This window comes from Oncorhynchus clarkii, chromosome 33, assembly GCF_045791955.1.
Source record: "Oncorhynchus clarkii lewisi isolate Uvic-CL-2024 chromosome 33, UVic_Ocla_1.0, whole genome shotgun sequence".
NCBI lineage: Eukaryota > Metazoa > Chordata > Actinopteri > Salmoniformes > Salmonidae > Oncorhynchus > Oncorhynchus clarkii.
This window is the reverse complement of record NC_092179.1, coordinates 8,747,204-8,769,194: the sequence shown is the minus strand read 5'-3', so window position 1 is coordinate 8,769,194 and position 21,991 is coordinate 8,747,204. Positions and strand designations below refer to the sequence as shown.

At 43.5% G+C, this 21,991-nt stretch overlaps 2 protein-coding genes across 2 annotated transcripts in view; one reads left to right on the top strand and one right to left on the bottom strand.

The window, feature by feature from the left end:
• Nucleotides 1–21,991, bottom strand: part of LOC139392792 (pyridine nucleotide-disulphide oxidoreductase domain 1) — a 783,634-nt gene that overhangs the window by 472,744 nt on the left and 288,899 nt on the right. The gene's annotated exons all lie outside the window — the stretch shown is intronic.
• Nucleotides 14,842–21,991, top strand: part of LOC139393313 (putative helicase mov-10-B.1) — a 36,003-nt gene continuing 28,853 nt past the window's right edge. Inside the window, exon 1 of the mRNA XM_071141848.1 lies at nucleotides 14,842–15,121. Coding sequence (XP_070997949.1) covers nucleotides 14,997–15,121 — 125 coding nt within the window. The 5' untranslated portion in view covers nucleotides 14,842–14,996. The remainder of the gene's footprint in view (nucleotides 15,122–21,991) is intronic.

Sequence of the window (21,991 nt, the reverse complement as noted above, 5' to 3'; positions counted from 1 at the left end):
TATCTACCAAGAGAATTCTCTTCGATTATAATCACAGCCCTCAACCGTAAGGCTCTCCAGAGGGTAGTGAGGTCGGCAAACTACCTGCCCTCCAGGACACCTACACCACCCGATGTCACAGGAAGGCCATAAAGATCATCAAGGACATCAACCACCCGAGCCACTGCCTGTTCACCCCGCTATCATCCAGAAGGCGAGGTCAGTACAGGTGCATCAAAGCTGGGACCGAGAGACTGAAAAACAGCTTCTATCTCAAGGCCATCAGACTGTTAAACAGCCACCACTAACACTGAGTGGCTGCTGCCAACACACTGACACTGACTCAACTCCAGCCACTTTAATAATGGGAATTGATGGGAAATTATGTAAATATATCACTAGCCACTTTAAACAATGCTACCTTATATAATGTTACTTACCCTACATTATTCATCTCATATGCATACGTGTATACTGTACTCTATATCATCGACTGTATCCTTATGTAATACATGTATCACTAGCCACTTTAAACTATGCCACTTTGTTTACATACTCATCTCATTTGTACATACTGTACTCGATACCATCTACTGTATCTTGCCTATGCTGCTCTGTACCATCACTCATTAATATATCCTTATGTAGATATTCTTTATCCCCTTACACTGTGTACAAGACAGTAGTTTTGGAATTGTTAGTTAGATTACTTGTTATTACTGCATTGTCGGAACTAGAAGCACAAGCATTTCGCTACACTCGCATTAACATCTGCTAACCATGTGTATGTGACAAATAAAATTTGATTTGATTTGAAATACAGGTGTGCCAAGCTTGTAGCATTATACCCAAGAAAACTCAAGACTGTATTCTGAATTCTTATGTAAATGTGATATTTCAGTTGTTTGTTTTATAATAAATGTTCTAAAATTTCTAAAAACCTGTTTTTGCATTATCATTATGGCGGTAGTGTGTAGATTGAGGGGGGGGGGACTATTTAATCCATTTTAGAATAAGGCCGTAACAAAATATGGAAAGGGTCAAGGGGTCTGAATACTTTCAGAATGCACTATGCACTCCTTTCTTGAAACATTAATATCTTAACAGCCTTGACGATAATAGATATGTTTGTGCAGTGGTGAACCTGCAGGCCTTCAGTGTGTGACAGGTTTGTGAATATGAAAGGAAAGCAACCGAAATACCAGCGCACTCATTTAGGAGAGTGCACTTTCTGTAAAAAACACAGAAGCACCAGTGGTGTAGAGGAGGGTATACGCAGGTATAACCCCTATACCCAGTGGGCATTGTGCATACTCACTTCTTAATCTCTACTGATGCATATCAAAGTAGTGTAGTGGAGGTATGCAACTCATTATGTTGCACAGTGGTGGTCAGTGCCATTTAAGTGCCATTTGTTTTCATGAGCATGGCCTTATTTCTATTACAGCATATTGGATGACTCTCATTCATATTCCACTCACACAGTTCAATGTAACATCGATTGGTTTAGGCTTACTACATGATAAACATTTTCACTATACCCATCATGAGGTTGCTACAACCTAGCCTATGAATGAAAGTTTACAATGTAGGTGCACACAGCTCGAGAGACAAATTTAGAGGTGACAGGCACCTAATACAGGGTGTAATTTTTAGTCCAACAGTTGCAAACGAGAGTTTCTATTGGACAAATTCAAGTATGTTTATGCATGTTTTGTACAGTCTGTAAGCAGTTACACCGGCGGGCCCCGGTGGCAATAAATTAGTAGAACCAGAAGCTTACCTTGACTTGGAAGAGTTCCAGTGTTGTGTTCGATAGTCATACCCAGCTAGCTAACATAGCATCCCTCTGTTTGAGCAGGGAGTTTCAGTAGACTGAACTAGCTAGCTGCATTTGCTAGCTAAGTGAAACTGAAACTGGGGAGAAAAAAAATCTCTATTTCTCTTGCTTCTCCTTCATTTTGTAAGAAATTAAATTTGTTCAAAACTATTGTCTTTCTGAGTCAACTACTCACCACATTTTATGCACTGCAGTGCTTGCTAGCTGTAGCTTATGCTTTCAGTACTAAACTCATTCTCTTATCCTTTGATTAGACGGAGAGCATGTCAGTTCATGCAGCAAGAGCTCTGATACGTTGGAGGACGTCCTCCGGAAGATGTCATAATTACTGTGCAAGTCTACGGAAGGGGGTGAGAACCATGAGCCTCCTAGGTTTTGTATTGAAGTCATTGTACCCAGAGGAGGACGGAAGCTAGCTGTCTTCCGGCTACACCATGGTGCAGAGTGCTGTGGAGGCTATTGTAGACCTTCTTTGCAAAATAGTGCGTTTTAAATCAATTATTTTGGGACGTGGTTATATTTAATATCTAAAAAGGATCACTAAAAATGTTTAAAATGTATTTATGAAATTCACTGAGGATGATGGTCCTCCTCTTCCTCTGATGAGCCTTCACTGGTAGTACAATAGAGAAAACATGCAAATTAGCCTACACAAATCACAAAGCACGTGAAATACACTGAACAAAAATATAAACGCAACATGCAACAATTTAAGATTTTACTGAGTTACAGTTCAAATAAAGAAATCAGTCAATTGAAGTAAATTAATTAGGCCTTAAATCTATGGGTTTCACATAACTGGGAATACATATGTGCATATTTTGGTCACAGATACAGTGCCTTGCGAAAGTATTCGGCCCCCTTGAACTTTGCGACCTTTTGCCACATTTCAGGCTTCAAACATAAAGATATAAAACTGTATTTTTTTGTGAAGAATCAACAACAAGTGGGACACAATCATGAAGTGGAACGACATTTATTGGATATTTCAAACTTTTTTAACAAATCAAAAACTGAAAAATTGGGCGTGCAAAATTATTCAGCCCCCTTAAGTTAATACTTTGTAGCGCCACCTTTTGTTGCGATCACAGCTGTAAGTCGCTTGGGGTATGTCTCTATCAGTTTTGCACATCGAGAGAATGACATTTTTTCCCATTCCTCCTTGCAAAACAGCTCGAGCTCAGTGAGGTTGGATGGAGAGCATTTGTGAACAGCAGTTTTCAGTTCTTTCCACAGATTCTCGATTGGATTCAGGTCTGGACTTTGACTTGGCCATTCTAACACCTGGATATGTTTATTTTTGAACCATTCCATTGTAGATTTTGCTTTATGTTTTGGATCATTGTCTTGTTGGAAGACAAATCTCCGTCCCAGTCTCAGGTCTTTTGCAGACTCCATCAGGTTTTCTTCCAGAATGGTCCTGTATTTGGCTCCATCCATCTTCCCATCAATTTTAACCATCTTCCCTGTCCCTGCTGAAGAAAAGCAGGCCCAAACCATAATGCTGCCACCACCATGTTTGACAGTGGGGATGGTGTTCAGCTGTGTTGCTTTTACGCCAAACATAACGTTTTGCATTGTTGCCAAAAAGTTCAATTTTGGTTTCATCTGACCAGAGCACCTTCTTCCACATGTTTGGTGTGTCTCCCAGGTGGCTTGTGGCAAACTTTAAACAACACTTTTTATGGATATCTTTAAGAAATGGCTTTCTTCTTGCCACTCTTCCATAAAGGCCAGATTTGTACAATATACGACTGATTGTTGTCCTATGGACATAATCTCCCACCTCAGCTGTAGATCTCTGCAGTTCATCCAGAGTGATCATGGGCCTCTTGGCTGCATCTCTGATCAGTCTTCTCCTTGTATGAGCTGAAAGTTTAGAGGGACGGCCAGGGTTGGTAGATTTGCAGTGGTCTAATACTCCTTCCATTTCATTATTATCGCTTGCACAGTGCTCCTTGGGATGTTTAAAGCTTGGGAAATCTTTTTGTATCCAAATCCGGCTTTAAACTTCTTCACAACAGTATCTCGGACCTGCCTGGTGTGTTCCTTGTTCTTCATGATGCTCTCTGCGCTTTTGACGGACCTCTGAGACTATCACAGTGCAGGTGCATATATACGGAGACTTGATTACACACAGGTGGATTGTATTTATCATCATTAGTCATTTAGGTCAACATTGGATCATTCAGAGATTCTCACTGAACTTCTGGAGAGAGTTTGCTGCACTGAAAGTAAAGGGGCAGAATAATTTTGCACACCCAATTTTTCAGTTTTTGATTTGTTAAAAAAGTGTGAAATATCCAATAAATGTCGTTCCACTTCATGATTGTGTCCCACTTGTTGTTGATTCTTCACAAAAAAATGCAGTTTTATATCTTTATGTTTGAAGCCTGAAATGTGGCAAAAGGTCGCAAAGTTCAAGGGGGCCGAATACTTTCGCAAGGCACTGTACCTTAAAAATAAGGTAGGGGCGTGGGTCAGATAACCAGTCAGTATCTGGTGTGAAAGACTCCTTCGCATAGAGATGATCAGGCTGTTGATTGTGGCCTGTAGAATGTTGTCCCACTCCTCTTCAATGGCTGTGCGAAGTTGCTGGATATTGGTGGGAACTGGAATATGCTGTCGTACATGTAAATCCAGAGCATTCCAAACATTCTTAATGGGTGACATGTTTGAGTATGAAGGCCACGGAAGAACTTCGACATTTTCAGTTTCCAGGAATTGTGTACAGATCCTTGCGACATGGAGCCCTGCATTATCATGCTGAAACATTAGGTAATGGCGGCAAATTAATTGCACAACAATGGTCCTCAGGATTCCATGCTGCTATCTCTGTGGATTCAAATTACCATCGATAAAATGCAATTGTGGTCGTTGTCCCTAAACTTATGCCTGCCCATACCATAACCCCACCGCCACCATGGGGCACTTTGTTCACAACGTTGACATCAGCAAACCGCTCGCTCACACGATGCAATACATGTGGTCTGCAGTTGTGAGGCAGGTTGGACGTACTGCCAAATTCTCTAAAATGCTGTTGGAGGAGGCTTATAGTAGTCATTAAATGATCTGGTTAACAACGCTGGTAGACATTCCTGCAGTCAGCATGCATGCTTCCTAAAAACCAAACCAAATAAAGAAAACAAAAAAACAAAAGCTATATATCAAATCAAATGTATTTATATAGCCCTTTGTACATCAGCTGATATCTCAAAGTGCTGTACAGAAACCCAGCCTAAAACCCCAAACAGCAAGCAATGCAGGTGTAGAAGCATGGGGGCTGGGAAAAACTCCCTAGAAAGGCCAAAACCTAGGAAGAAACCTAGAGAGGAACCAGGCTATGAGGGGTGGCCAGTCATCTTCTGGCTGTGCCGGGTGGAGATTATAACAGAACATGACCAGCATGGTCAAATGATAATAATCACAGTGGTTGTCGAGGGTGCAGCAAGTCAGCACCTCAGGAGTAAATGTCAGTTGGCTTTTCATAGCCGATCATAAAGAGTATCTCTACCACTCCTGCTGTCTCTAGAGAGTTGAAAACAGCATGTCTGGGACAGGTAGCACGCCCGGTGAACAGGTCAGGATTCCATAGCCGCAAGCATAACATTTGATACTGGAGCAGCAGCACGGCCAGGTGGACTGGGGACAGCAAGGAGTCCTCATGCCAGGTAGTCCTGCGGCATGGTCCTAGGGCTCAGGTCCTCCGAGAGAGAGAAAGAAAGAGAGAATTAGAGAGAGCATACTTAAATTCACACAGGACACCGGATAAGACAGGGGAAGTACTCCAGATATAACAAACTGACCCTAGCCCCCCGACACATAAACTACTGCAGCATAAATACTTGAGGCTGAAATAAAATAAAATAAAAAACTAAGTAACTCTGCAAGGGTGTCTCTTTTGGGTCACTTTTGCCGGTCCCAAGCCCGGATAAAGGAGGAGGGTTGGAATTGTGACATTAAAAAAAACAAGAATCAACAGAAGAAAGTTCATTTGTAGTTCTAAACTAATTTTGGGTGTTTTTTACTCACTTTTTGTCTCTCCCACAACGTTATTCCTCTCTACTACAGCGTCCATCACAATTACATGCACATGGCCATTTAGCGACTTCTAGGACAGCCAATAGCTACTTTCCTTACTGATGATGTCATGACTTCCGCCGAAGTCGGTCCCTCTCCTTGTTCGGCGGTCGACGTCACCGACCTTCTAGCTATCATTGATCCATTTTTTTCATTTTCCATTGGTTTTGTCTTGTCTTCCATCACACCTGGTTCCAATCCCATCAATTACATGTTGTGTATTTAACCCTCTGTTTCCCCTCATGTCCTTGTCAGAGATTATTTGTTGTATGTAGGTGTTAATTGTTCATTCTGGTGTGCGACGGGTTTTGCACCCTCTATTTGTTATTTTGTATAGTTTTTAGTTTTCGGAGGTTTTGTTGTTTATTAAACAGCTCCGTTTTCCCAAGTTCATTCTCCTGCGCCTGACTTCCCTGCCACCAGCACGCACCACATTACAGAATCTTCGACCATACTATGGAGTCAGCAGGAGCTGACCCCAGTAGGAGGGTACCCCAGCCATTGAGGTGGAGGAGCATGCAGTTATGCTTCACCATCTTTTTTTGTGTTGTTTTTTGGTGTTGTTGTTTTTAGTTTATTTGACCCCCTTTTTTCTCCCCAATTTCATGGTATCCAATTGTTAATAGCTACTATCTTGTATCATCGCTACAACTCCTGTACGGGCTCGGGAGAGACGAAGGCCGAAAGTCATGCGTCCTCCGAAACGCAACCCAACCAAGCCGCACTGCTTCTTGACAGAGCGCGCATCCAACCCGGAAGCCAGCCGCACCAATGTGTCGGAGGAAACACCGTGCACCTGGCGACCTTGGTTAGGGCGCACTGCGCCCGGCCCGCCACAGGGGTTGCTGGTGCGCGATGTTTCCTCCGACACATTGGTGCGGAGGAAACAGGGACAAGTCACACTGCCGGTTGGTGCCGGGTTGGTTCCTCTGGAAATCGAGGCAGCAGGCAGGGCGCTCTGGCGTCACCCCAGGTGAGCCAGCACCATTCTCTCCCAGAACCCTCTGTTGCACATATGTTTGTGTCTGTCACTTTTCCTGAGTTTTCTCCAAATTCCCAGCATAAGGCACTCGTAGATTCAGGCGCGGCTGGGAATTTCATTGATAGAGCGTTAGCTCATAGTTTAGGGACCCCCATTTTTCCCATGGATGTGCCCTTCCCCGTTCACGCCTTAGATAGTCGACCATTAGGGTCAGGGTCAGGTAGGTGTTTAGGGGTTTCCGTTGGTGCTACAACGGTGGAGAGTCCAGACCAGGTCTCCACCATGCGCATTACCCCTAAATATGCCAATTTGGCTCTCACCTTCTCTAAAAAGAAGGCGAATCAATTACCACCTCATCGACGGGGCGATTGTGTGATAGACCTCCTGGTAGATGCTGCACTTCCCAGAAGTCAAATGTATCCCCTCTCACAGGCAGAGACGGAGGCTATGGAAACATATGTCTCCGAATCCCTGCGTTAGGGGTACATTCGGTCCTCCACTTCACCCGCCTCCTCAAGTTTATTTTTTGTGAAGAAGGAGGATGGGGGTCTGCGCCCGTGTATTGACTATCGGCATCTGAATCAGATCACGGTTAGATATAGTTACCCCCTAGCGCTCATAGCTACAGCGATAGAGTCAATGCACGGGGCGCACATCTTCACCAAACTAGATCTCAGGAGCGCTTACAACCTGGTGCGTATCCGAGAGGGAGACGAGTGGAAGACGGCTTCAAGTACCACCTCTGGGCACTATGAGTACCTTGTCATGCCGTACGGGTTGAAGAATGCGCCCTCAGTCTTCCAAGCCTTTGTAGACGAGATTTTCAGGTACCTGCACGGGCAGGTGTAGTGGTGTATATTGATGAGATTTTGATATACTCCACTACACGCGCTGAGCATGTGTCCCTGGTGTGCAGTGCTTGGTCGCCTGTTGGAGCATGACCTCTACGTCAAGGCTGAGAAATGCCTGTTCTTCCAACAGTCCATCTCCTTCCTAGGGTATCGCATTTCCACCTCAGGGGTGGAGATGGAGTGACCGCATTGCAGCTGTGCGTAATTGGCCGACTCCCACCACGGTAAAGGAGGTGCAGCGGTTCTTAGGGTTTGCCAACTACTACCGGAGGTTTATTCTGGGTTTTGGTCAGGTGGCAGCTCCCATTACCTCACTGCTTAAGGGGGGCCCAGTGCGCTTGCAGTGGTCAGCTGAGGCGGACAGGGCTTTTAGTCACCTAAGGGCTCTGTTTACCTCGGCTCCCGTGCTGGCCCATCCAGATCCCTCTTTGGCGTTCATAGTGGAGGTGGACGCGTCCGAGGCTGTGATAGGAGCGGTGCTTTCTCAGTGCTCGGGTACGCCACCGAAGCTCCGCTTCTGTGCCTTCTTCTCGAAGAAGCTCAGCCCGGCGGAGCGAAACTATGATATAAGGGACCGGGAGCTGTTGGCTGTCGTCAAGGCCTTGAAGGCGTGGAGACATTGGCTTGAGGGGGCTAAAAACTTGTTCTCATCTGAACTTACCACTGTAATCTGCAGTACATCCGGGCGGCGAGGAGCCTGAACCCTCGCAAGGCGGGCCATGTTATTCACCCGTTTTGTATTTACCCTTTCATACAGCCCAGGCTCTCAGAACTCTAAGGCAGATGCATTGTCCCGGCTGTATGATACAGAGGAGCGGCCCCTGGATCCCACTCCCATACTCCCGACCTCTTGCCTGGTGGCACCGGTAGTGTGTGGAGCAGGCGTTGCGGACATTGAGCAGGCGTTGCGTACCGAGCCCACTCCCCTTCAATGTCCAGCTGGGCGTCTGTACGTTCCGTCTGCTGTCCGCAACCGGCTAATCTATTGGGCCCATATGTCATCCTCCTCTGATCATCCTGGTATCGGTCGGACGGTGCGCTGTCTTAGTGAGAAGTACTGGTGGCCCACTTTACCTAAGGACGTGAGGGTTTGTGTTACCTCCTGCTCGGTGTGCGCCCAGTGCAAGGCTCTTAGACACCTGCCCAGAGGTAAGTTACAACATTTACCCGTTCCACAACGGCCATGGTCGCATCTGTCAGTGGATTTCCTGACTGATCTTCCTCCTTCACAGGGTAACGCCACAATCCTGGTTGTTCTGGATCGTTTCTCTAAGTCCTGCCGTCTCCTCCCTCTGCCCGGTCTCCCTACGGCCCTACAGACTGCGGAGGCCTTGTTTACACACGTCTTCCGGCACTACGGGGTGCCTGAGGATATAGTGTCTGATCGAGGTCCCCAGTTCACTTCAAGGGTCTGGAAGGCGGTCATGGAACGTCTGGGGATCTCGGTTAGCCTTACCTCAGGTTTTCACCCGAGAGTAACGGGCAGGCGGAGAGCGTAAACCAAGATGGGGGTAGGTTTCTGAGGTCTTATTGCCAGGACCGGCCGGGGGAGTGGGCAGCGTTCGTGCCCTGGGCAGAGATGGCCCAGAACTCGCTCTGACACTCCTCCACTAACCTCACCCCCTTTCAGTGTGTATTGGGGTATCAGCCGGTTCTGGCTCCTTGGCATCAGAGTCAGACCGAGGCTCCTGCGGTGGACGACTGGTTCCGGCGCACCGAGGAGACATGGGACGCTGCTCATGTCCATCTTCAGCGCACCGTGCTGCACCAGAAAGTGGGCACAGACCGTCACCGCAGTGAGCCCCCGGTGTTCGCACCAGGGGATCGGGTCTGGCTCTCGACCCGAAACCTGCCCCTTCGCCTGCCTTGCCAGAAGCTGGGTCCGCGGTTTGTGGGGCCATTTAAAGTCCTGAGGAGAGTGAACGGGTATGTTATAGGTTATAGCTTCCCCCCAATTACCTTATTAACCCCTCGTTCTAAGTGTCTCTCCTCAGGCCGGTGGTGGCTGGCCCGCTCCAGGTTCCTCCGCACCCTCTGGACATCGAGGGGCCATGGCATACTCTGTTCGTTCCATACTGGATTCGAGACGTCGAGCGAGGGGCCTTCAGTACCTCGTGGACTGGGAGGGGTATGGTCCGGAGGAGAGATGCTGGGTTCCGGTGGAGGACATGTTGGATCCTTCCATGCTGAGAGATTTCCACCGTGCCTCGCCCTCCGGGTCGTCCCCAAGGTCGGTGCCAACGCACCGCTGGAGATGCGTGTCAAAAGGGGGTACTGTCACGACTTCCGTCGAAGTCGATCCCTCTCCTTGTTCGGGCGGTGTTCGGCAGTCAACGTCACCGACCTTCTAGCCATCATTGATCCATTTTTCATTGGTTTTGTCTTGTCTTCCTACACACCTGGTCCCAATCCCATTAATTACATGTTGTGTATTTAACCCTGTTTCCCCTCATGTCCTTGTCGAAGATTGTTTGTTGTATGTAGGTGTTCATTGTTAATTCTGGTGTGCGACGGGTTTTGCACCCTCTATTTGTTATTTTGTATACTTTGGTTTTCGGAGGTTTTGATGTTTATTAAACAACTCCGTTTTTACCGAGTTCATTCTCCTGCGCCTGACTTCCCTGCCACTAGCACGCACCACATTACAGAGGAGTTGTCAACACTGATGTGTTTTTAGCCACCGGTACCTTGTTGGGTGCTTTATATGCGCTACAGTCAATTATGAGTGCATGCATACTTATATTAAATATATCATTATCAACATATGATAGTTAGCAAATTAATTAGATAACTAACGTTAGCCTGCCTAGCTGGAACTTCTGAAGAGGGATTTTTTTAAATGTTTCTACAATTTCCAAAAGATAATCAAATTAGATCATCAAATTTTAAAATGTTCAGAAGAGAATTCCAGGACCCCGGAGCTAAGTAACTAAAACTATTTATACCATGACCTGTTCTAATTTTTGGTACTGTTAGAAGCAAATGAGAATGGGACCGTAATTGATATTTGTTTACTGACCTGACTAAAAAAAGAACAGAGATAAAATAGCATTTTACCCAATATGGCCTTATAAATCAGTGTATACCAGTGTTTAAGACAACGCAAGGTCAATGAGGACCAGCCAACAGCGCTGTAGAGATCACAATGATTCGTTAGACTTTTTTTTATTTGTAATGAACCTGAGGGCTGCATGATACACTGAATCAAGTGCTCTCAGGGTAGTGATTGAGGCCTGCATATATCACTAAAATCTAAAACCGCCAGTAATGTACATCGTACCAGCTCCTTCCTTGCCTCAAAAGAAAAACAAGCCTTATGCCAGTAATAAAAACCTATTCTCAGCTTGAGCTTCCTTATCAAGTTCTCTACATGCACAGTGAAGCTCAGCTTGTCATCAACCCACACACCCAAATATGTGTACACTTTAACATGCTCTATAGCAGGGGTGTCAAAGTCAAATGGACGGAGGGCCAAATAAAAAAATCAGCTACAAGACGAGGGCCGGACTGTTCGAATGTTCATTGAAAAAATTTTAAATGACGCATATAGTCTAGTGAACCTAATTGAACCTACTGAAAACCTAACAAATATATTACAATATGATCAGATAAATAAAGCAATATTTTCTTATGGCTCTGTCAGTAATCTTTAATTTTCAACAGACACAAAAGACAAATTTCCTTTATATAAATATCCCCATAACATGAACATTAAATGAAAGAAACCGGTATTCAAGGCACCATCAGTAGACTATATTTTCTATTTTAGCAAAAGTGGGCTAAATTTACTTCAAAGAAAAAACAATAATAGCAATTTTCTATCATCCACTCAACTGAAATATTTTTAAAATATAATTGGATTGAAATACAAAAAAATAAAGTGCAAAAATCTATTAATCAAAAACAACACTTTGTTTAAGGAGAAGTAACATGCAGTGAAAACAAATATTAAATTTTAACTTTTAAACTTGAACTGAGTAAAAACTCTAAATATGTGATTGCACAGTAATGTTCACTTGTTTGAGGTTGAGGGTGATACTTGGTGGTGTCCCATCTTTTCCACAAGTTCATCAATGTTCGGGGTAAGGCTCTGAGCTGAAGAAATCCTCAGAATTGAGTGGAGGTGTTCAGCAGTAAGTCGACTTCTGTGTGATGTTTTGTTCAGGTTCATCAAAGAAAACAGTTGTTCACACAGGTATGTGCTGCCAAACATAGACAACGTTTGAGCAGCCTGGATGCGCAGCTGGGGCATTGTGCCGGGGAGGAAACGGGCAAACTCCGCAGCACCCACTGCCGCATATTTTTCCCTCAGTGCATCATTGCATTGGAGGTCAATCAACTCCATTTGGAGGTTTGGTGGTGAGCTTTCCACGTCAACAGCAAATGGGTTACCGAGCAGTTCCAACCTGCTTTTTTGTGCTTCAAAGTCAGCAAATCGGCGTCGAAAGTCAGTGGTAAGCATACCTATTTTATCAGCCAACTGTGTGCTCGGGAACGCACTGGTAGAGAGCTTCTCTTTCATGGTCTGGCAGCTGGGAAAGTGGCTCAAATTTTCTTTCCGCATCTGCGTCTCCCACAGAGTCAGTTTGGTTTTAAATGCCTTCACTGTACTGTACATATCAGAGATGACACGATCCCGACCCTGCAGCTGCAAGTTTATTGCATTCAGATGACTCGTAATGTCACACAGAAAAGCCATTTCACACAGAAACATTTCGTCTCGGAGTTGTGTTGTGTCTTTCCCTTTGCTGTCCAAGAATAGACAAATCTCCTCACGAAGCTCGAAACATCTTTGAAGCACCTTTCCCTGGCTTAGCCATCGCACCTCTGTGTGATAAGGCAAATCACCATGCTCCGTTTCTAACTCCGTCAGAAATGCCTTGAACTGGCGGTGATTCAAACCTTTGGCTCTGATAAAGTTAACTGTGCGCGTGATGATGCTCATTACATGCTCCATTTTCAAGGCTTTACCGCACAACGCTTCCTGGTGTATGATACAATGATAAGCTGTCAGCTCACCTGTCGCGTTTTCCTCTTGCATCTTTTCCCGTATCTTCGCCACCAGTCCGCTCCTGTGTCCACACATCGCAGGTGCTCCGTCGGTTGTCAAACCCACGAGTTTTTCCCAAGGCAGCTCCATCTCATTTACACATCTTGACACCTCTTCATACAAATCATGCCCCGTAGTTGTGCCATGCATAGGACGTAAAGCCAAAAACTCCTCTGTCACGCTTAGGCTGGAGTCCACTCCGCGGATGAAAATTGACAACTGGGCAATGTCAGAAATGTCGGTGCTCTCATCCACAGCCAAGGAATATGCAATAAAATCTTTTCCCTTTTTCACAAGCTGCTCTTTTAGATTGATGGACAACTGGTCTACTCTCTCGGCAATGGTGTTTCTGCTCAGACTCACATTTAAAAAGAGTTGCCTTTTTTCTGGGCAAACTTCGTCACAAACTTTAATCATGCAGTTTTTGATGAAATCCCCCTCCGTAAATGGCCGGGCTGATTTAGCGATCTCTTCTGCCAAAATAAAACTGGCCTTGACAGCAGCCTGGCCTTGTGATTTGGCTTTTTTGAACAGAGCCTGTCGAGATTTGAGGCCTCGTTTTAATTCCTCTGCCTTTTGTAGCCTTTGTTCCATGTCCATATTCTTGTTTTTGTCCGCGTGTTTCGTTTCATAATGTCGTCTCAGATTATACTCTTTCAGTACCGCCACACTTTCTCCACACAGAAGACACACAGGTTTTCCAGCTACCTTCGTGAACATATACTCCGACTCCCACCTTGTTTGAAACCCCCGGTTCTCAGTATCCACCTTCCGTTTTGCCATTTTTGATGGGTATCTGAAAGTTAATTTTACTGTGATGCTGACGACTGCTGTGCCAATAAATATTGAAATGAAGCAGCCTACTGCTCGGTGCGTCACCTTTGCATTGTGGGAAATGTAGTATTGGTGCGTGTAAAAGATCTGCGGGCTGCCGGCTTGCTGCGGGCCGGTTCTAATAATAAATCAAGATCATCCCAGGGGCCGTAAAAAACCTTCTTGCGGGCCGGATGTGGCCCGCGGGCCTTGACTCTGACATATGTGCTCTATAGTATGTCCAGCCAATGTAGCAATGATATGATTAGTAACACGCCTGGCATTTTAAAATACCATGCATTTTGTTTTACCTGAATTTAGAACCAGCTTTAAAATCATACAGATTCTGTTGTATGATGTTAAATACTCTTTGGGCAGATGAAGAGGTCCCAATGAACGTCCCAAGGGAATAAGGGTACGTCCTTGTATACCATTAATTATGTTAGCAAATTTTGTGAACAAAAACAGTTTAGAACTCACACAATATATAAACCTACGTAATTCCCAAACATTCCAATTTATGAAAACGTGAAAATGACCGTATCTATGTGGTCGCTTGTTAGAAACATCTCTAAAACGTATAATTCTTCCTGTGGTGTAACGTTATATGAACAGATTTTACAAAGATGTCATGTTGCTAAAAATGTTATTCAGTTCCACTATAAATGCAACAATGTTTCACACACATGTTATTTTCAAAGAGATGGCTAACAGCAAGCACACTGCCATAAAAAAAACTTCCACTCACCAGGTGATGATCATTTGAAAGTTAACTTATTTTTGAAAGATAAATTATAGAAAAGGGAGAAGCTAACAAATGAGCAACAACATCCTGTTTGATAACACCTGCTGCAGGGCCGCAAACTAGCCCACAACGAAAGCTAGCTAGACCGTGGAGAAACTATTGCTCACTATTGCGCAGTTGGAGTTCAAGAAGGCAGAAGCACAGCTAGAACAATGAGGTTACCAGGTTTATTTGCTATTGAATAATATGCATTATTTGAGTTTAACCTGTAGTTGTTGGCTCTCTTCAAAAGTAAAATATCATATTTCAGCTGAAGTTCAGATATTTTTGGTTCTTTACCTTGTAAAGATGTTTATGGGCTTTTCCTAAAATAGTGATTTATTTGTCTTTTCCCTTCATTTTAAACTTTTGCAGAGTATGAGATTATTATTCCCCTATTAGGTGTAACCTTATAAAGTTGTAAATATCTTTGATAGGAAACTCCCCGCCCCCCGAGTAGTGATGTGTCCGGTTTCGTTTCTTCAGTCTGACAGGATTTCCGCAGATCCTCCTCAGTGGCTCCATGATCACTTATGTTTTCTACACAATGAAACTCAAATAGCTATATTTTTTTCAAAGTAGCCTATTTCACCAGCTGCTCACAATCGGATATCACCATGAATTTAAGAACGCGTTGCCAAGTTGGACTGGATTTTTATGAATTCTTGAATGAAACAAATCGAGCATCAACCAAACTTAAAAGTGACCTCCGAGACATCTACAACTCAGAGTTTCGAAACAGGTAAACTTATCTTCATCGATGATTTGTTCAAACTTGGAGACTTGTTGACAACTCCCTTTGTGCACGTTCTGTGACTTATAGTAAGATTTTAACCCCCAACATTTCTCGAAATGTTCACCATCACTGTAAAGCCCTAGTTTGGCAATTGTTTCTAGAATACCTTTTTTGGAACGTAAACCATAAATTAATTTTGAACGCGCGGCCCCACTACATCCTGCTAGCAGCCCCCTCCCTATAACTCAACATGTCAAGTGCATGTTACAGGAAGAAAAGTAAACAAACTTATACTTATAAAGACGTAAAACAGGGTTACATGTAACCTATAGTTAGTGTATGGCGATGTCAATGCAGAACTAGCAGACCAGATACTTCAGAGGACGTGGCTACTTAGCCTGGATAGTGGCGAGAAGCAACGGGCCTTGTGCATCGGACTAGCCTCATTGTATGAAAGGAAGAGACGGTGGGACAACTTTTTTTCACATGGGTGTTGGGGGGAGGACACTTAAGCCACATTAATTTCCGAAATGTAATAGGCTATTGAAATCAACTTGTCTAGTCAGATAAACCGCAGGCCTAGCATACGCCTCTTCTGTCAACTTGCACTAGAAGACAAATAATGGCAATGCATACATCAGAAATAATGCAACCAGCTAGCTGACATCTGTAAAGTTCTCTTTCATAGTTGATCCTCTCGACGGCACCGGGGAGAACGCAATAGCGCTTAACAGTGTAGCCTAAATATTCTTCCCTTGCAAACATGTTGAGATTAAAAGCAGTTAAAACAAAAATATGTTTCTGATAAGAATGAACTTCGTCATTGATGCATATTCTACGTGGTAAAAACAGTGAGCTGTTATGTAAATGTTCGACCACAATAACACACCCATATTTGCATTTGTTCGAGGTACGGAAATAAATAAACTTACTGTATTGCTCCACTACTTTTCCCCAGAGAAAATAAATAACATTTGGTGCATCATTGTACTGCAAGAAATACTTAATTCTGCAGGAGTTAATTTCATATTAGGCTACAAGTGAGATGTTACAGGCCTCTCTGTTTCCAGATTTCAGTTAGTACTTCATTTAACCCATCTCAAGTGCAAAGTGATCATTTTAGTTCTCGTTTCCGCTCTCTCGTTGGTTGGCAAAGTAAACATATGTGAATTCATCTTTCACAATAAACAAGTAATTCACAATACTCAAAGTAGGCAATGTAATAACGACATTAGTCTTTGTCATATTTACGTGGGCATAGTAAAACCTAACGTTTGTTCTGAACATACAGGATACTTTAGCACAATTAAATAGTAGCCATACATTCAGTAATGGCAGTGTAGTACAATACAAGGAATACGTGTACATTGGTGCAATAGAAGCAGTGTTGTGGGTGTAGAGAAGTGCAAGGAGACCTTGTGACAATGACATGGCGGGATCAGATACTTTATTGTACATTAGAACAGAAATGTGCCTTCTGGTTTTCCCAACACCCTGCAGTGCAGCACCCCTCCATCCTGGGGCTCTGCACTGCTGTTGACTCAACTTGTGTATTTGTTTGTTGGGAAAGGGAGAAGACATTTTCCATTCTCACCAATGGATTATAAAGTTGTATTACATTCTATGGAGTCATCCACATCTTTATCCAGCATATTGTCCATCTAGAGAGGGATAGACAGGCCTGACAACACAAGCTGACTCTGTAGTCCACCCTAGGATAAATGTCTGCCATCAAGCATCATTGTCTGGGGGGGGGGGGAAAGGACAACACATTCAACTCTTCTCCAGTCATTTGTTTATCAGCACAATGTTGATGGGACATTTCAAACACTCGAGATGAATTGCTAGCCTAGGCAGCACCTAATACATTATCTAAGCCAAATCGTCCAAGTTATTCGTCTTCATCAATATAATACTAGACAGATGCATGCCACTTTCATACATTAGGCTTATGATTGGTTGGCATTTCGGTAGGCTAGCTAGCTAGCTAGATACAGTATCTAACGTTAAGCCTTATAAAATGTAGCTAGCTAGCCCTCTCCTTAGTTATTTAGCTAACGTTCGCTAGCTAGCTAGGGTCCATTACAGGGTTAACTGGGCAAGCTAGCTATGGTAACTTGCCCACAATGCATGGCTGTAGCTATTGTGTCTCTCAGAATTAGTTATTCAAGTTAGCGAGCTAGTATAATTTGCTAGTCAAAAGTTGCGACCTAACGGTAGCTAGGTAGTTAGTTACCTTATAACCTTATATTACTGGCTAGCTAGAGATGTTAATGCAAGAGGTCACAATCAGATTTTTTTCCTGTTGCACAAAGTTAGCTTTTTGGCATAGACAGCCATTGCTTGGCCTCTGAACTCTGTCTGCACTGAGTCTGCCAATAAGAATACGGTGATTGACAGAGTCGAAACATGAAGACGGCTGCACAGTGAGTGGAAACCAGATTGCACAGCGGAGAAGGTAATGGTCAAATATATATTTGTCTGCTAGCTAGCAGATTAGCTAGACAAATAACACAATCATGTTACCTGAGGCCTGCTCACAGAAGTGTTTTAGGGAGCGTTTGACAGTGATGAGGGGTGGTCGTTTGACTGCGGCTCCGTAGCGGATACAGGCAATGAGGCAGTGATCGCTGAGATCCTGGTTGAAGACAGCGGAGGAGTAAAATGCAGCTGATCCAAGCACGACGTTATATTTCGACAAACCCCAACAACAACGCCGTTTAGGTTTTTGCTTGTCAAAAAGATACAATATTCGACACGTCAAATAACACACTTATATTATAGGTTGTTGTGTGTGTTGCATTTGCACGTGCAAGCCAACCGCCACCAAACAAACCGGATTTAAAAAATAAAAAAGGCAAATATCTTTGACGTTATTAGCAACTTCTGGGGTTGCTAGCACCAAATTGCAACCAGCCTGAAAACAATTACCAGTAGAAACTGCAGTCATTTTCAATATTCTTAGCAATGATTTAGGAATCCTTGTGAGTAAGTATTCACTAGGTAGCCAGTTGTTGTTCGCCTATTGGAATTGAACTTCAGTTCACGAAGAAAAAAACGAGCTATCCAGCTACTTAACCCTGTTTCCCAAAGCTAACATTATAAGCAGCCACCTAGCTTCGTCTGGCTCGTGGGCCTGATCCGACCGGGGTATGTGTTGTGAAGTTAGCCACAATAGTGAAATTTGTGATTCGCCTTCAAATTAAAAGTCCCTTGTTGAAAGAGACGCAGAAGGTTACAATTTGTGGAATCATGCCATATTTAGACTAGTTAATGTCGAATAGGGTTCGATTGGGGATCACTGAAATGGGGTATCAGTCTACTCAGTACCCAAGTACTTTTTTTTCCAAAGTTCTCTGACTCCCAAACATCCACGTTGCATTGTTTTCCCTCTGGAGTAGTGTTCAATACACATTGTTGGTTGACTGGTACAATACATGTGGCTCAATTCACAGTGGTTTCAGAATCCCGCAGAGGTCTACGATGCTAAGGTTCTCTGGTTATCACTGAGTAGACTGATACCCCATGTCATTGATCCACAATTCATAGGTAAGGCTGTACAGTGAAATAAGTTTGACCCCCGATGCAATTCTAAGTATTTTCTGCGATTGGGTGTGATTTCAACAGATTTTTGTCAAAATAACATAGACGTTTGTTGATTTTATATAACATGCTAACCTCGTTGTAGCATGATCTATTCAATTATGGCATAATTCCACTATTTGTATCTGTCAATAATATACTTTTACTCTGAAGGCTAACCGCAAATTCCACAGTTGTTGCTAATCCTTATTGTCGCTAGCTTCACATAGATGGGTCCAACCACCGTTAATCAAATAAGAACTGTCTTATAAATTAGGGATATGTTAGATGATGATGATACCTAGCTAGGTAGTTAAGTTAGCTAGCTAACTATAGCTACTGAAACAGATTGTCGTTGTGCTATGTTTTTGGGGAAGGCCATTGTTTGCATCCGTCTAGGGTCTATAATAGCTTGCCTGCTTTTTTTTATGACCATCACTGTCGAGAGCTTGGGGAAGGGCAAAACTTTACCAGCGTCGATATGTATCGATGAGTCCTTGTGACATATGAAATACGAGTGATATTGTTATAACTACGTAAAAAATATATTTAGGTGTTAAATTATTAAGTCCAGTTTGGTCAACAAGATTATTTAACACGTCAAATAATCTTGTGTTGTTTGACGTGTATCTTTTTTGACACGCAAAGACCCAAACGGCGTTCCATAATATACACAGCACTCGATTTAGCTGATGTTTACCTACCATCTACCACTACACTCACAGAAAATATATAAATAAATACCATACTCCACAATTTAAATATATTTAGTCCTACGTCAGGCCAACAGCCTGAAAGGATGGGACGCCACCACTTGACACACTGTAACTCCTCTGACATCAAATATCGCTCACCCAAATACCTCTCTGCAGATGCCACCACAACCTCTATTTTCTGCGAATTACGTTCCATCCATGCAGTAGAGTTGATAACCATTGCTATGTGCCAAAAAATCCATTATTACTGAAACATGTACCTTGTTGGTTTATCCTTCTGTACTGGTACAGATCTACTACTCACACCACCCATCTCAGGATCCCTCCCCCTTGACCCATCTTCCTCTACTTTCTTCACTGCCTCAGCATATGACAACTTCTGCACCACTCTAATCTTGGAAACCTCAACCTGCCTCTCTGGCACGGGACATTTCTGATCCCCAGCCACATGGGCACCCCTACAGTTAACACATACAGGGCCTTGCAAAAGTATTCACCCCCTTGGTATTTTTCCTATTTTGTTGCATGTAATATAAATTGAGATATACATAGATTTTTATTTGGATTTCATGAAGTGGACATACACAAAATAGTCCAAATTGGTGATGTGAAATCAAAACGATGACTTGTTTGGGGGGGAAAAGTGGAAAAGTGGTGCATGCATATGTATTCATCCCCTTTGCTATGAAGCCCCTAAATAAGATCTGGTGCAACAAATTACCTTCAGAAGTCACAAAATTAGTTAAATTAAGTCCACCTGTGTGCAATCTAAGTGCCACATGATCTTAGTATATATAGTATATGTTCTGAAAGGTCCCTGAGTCCGCAACACCACTAAGACCAAGGAGCTCTCCAAACAGGTCAGGGACAAAGTTCTGGAGAAGTACAGATCAGGTTGGGTTATAAAAAAAAATATCAGAAACTTTGAACATCCCACGGAGCACCATTAAATCCATTATTAAAAAAAGGAAAGAATATGGCACCACAACAAACCTGTCAAGAGAGGGCCACCTACCAAAACTCACAGACCAGGCAAGGAGGGCATTAATCAGAGAGGCAACAAAGAGACCAAAGATAACCCAGAAGGAGCTGCAAAGCTTCACAGCGGAGATTGGAGTATCTGTCCATAGAACCACTCTAAACCGTACACTCCACAGAGCTGGGCTTTACGGAAGAGTGGCCAGAAAAAAGCCATTGCTTAAAGAAAAAAACAAGCTAACACATTTGATGTTCGCTTAAAGGGATGTGGGAGACTCCCCAAACATATGGAAGAAGGTACTCTGGTCAGATGAGACTAAAATTGATTTTTTTGGCCATCAAGGAAAACGCTATGTCTGGCGCAAACCCAACACCTCTCATCACCCTGAGAACACCATCCACAGTGAAGCATCATGCTGTGGGGATTTTTTTCATTGGCAGGGACTGGGAAACTGGTCAGAATTGAAGGAATGATGGATGGCGCTAAATACAGGGAAATTCTTGAGGGATACCTGTTTCAGTCTTCCAGGGATTTGAGACTGGGACGGAGGTTCACCTTCCAGCAGGACAATGACCCTAAGCATACTGCTAAAGCAACACTTGAGTGGTTTAAGGGGAAACATTTAAATGTCTTGGAATGGCCAAGTCAAAGCCCAGACCTCAATCCAATTAAAAATATGTGGTATGACTTAAAGATTGCTGTACACCAGCGTAACCCATCCAACTTGAAGGAACTGGAGCAGTTTTGCCTTGAAATCTCAGTGGCTAGATGTGCCAAGCTGATAAGAACACCCCAAGAGATTTGCTGCTGTAATTGCTCCAAAAGGTGGCTCTACAAAGTATTGACTTTGGGAGGGTGACTAGATATGCACGCTCAAGTTTTCAGCTTTTTTGTCTTGTTTCTTGTTTGTTTCACAATAAAAAATATTTTGTATCTTCAAAGTTGTAGGCATGTTATGTAATCAAAATATACAAATCCCCCCAAAAATATATTTCAATTCCAGGTTGTAAAGGCAACAAAATAGGAAAAATGCCAAGGAGGTGAATACTTTCGCAAGCCACTGTATCACTACTTTCCCTAATGCTACACATTCCTTTATCTCATGCCCTTCTGCACACTTCTCACACCTAGGAACCTCTCTCCTACACACTGCTGCCACATGCCCAGAAGCTTGACGCCTATAATAACATAATGTATTCGGCACAAAAGCTCATACAGGATTATTTATATATCCTAACATCACTTTGTCGGGCAAATATTCAACATCAAAACTCAAAAGAACAGACAATGTCTGCGTCGCACCAAGCGACGAGCATCACAAACACCGGGAATCTTCCCCTTCAGTTGGTCAGCTTTCACATTTACCACTACCCCAGTAATCACTCCTTTCAATGGCGCCCATTTTCTTGAGAGCAAAACAATTCACATCTCTTGCCCCCATTCGTTTAACATGGAGCGCCTACTCCCTCTGACCAGCAGAAACACAAACAATTATCACAAGACCACTTCTGGTTACCCTCACCGACTCCACAGCACTCAACTCTGTTTTCACACACCCTGAGTCCACTTTTTCCAAAAACCTTACTCCTACTGTCAGAC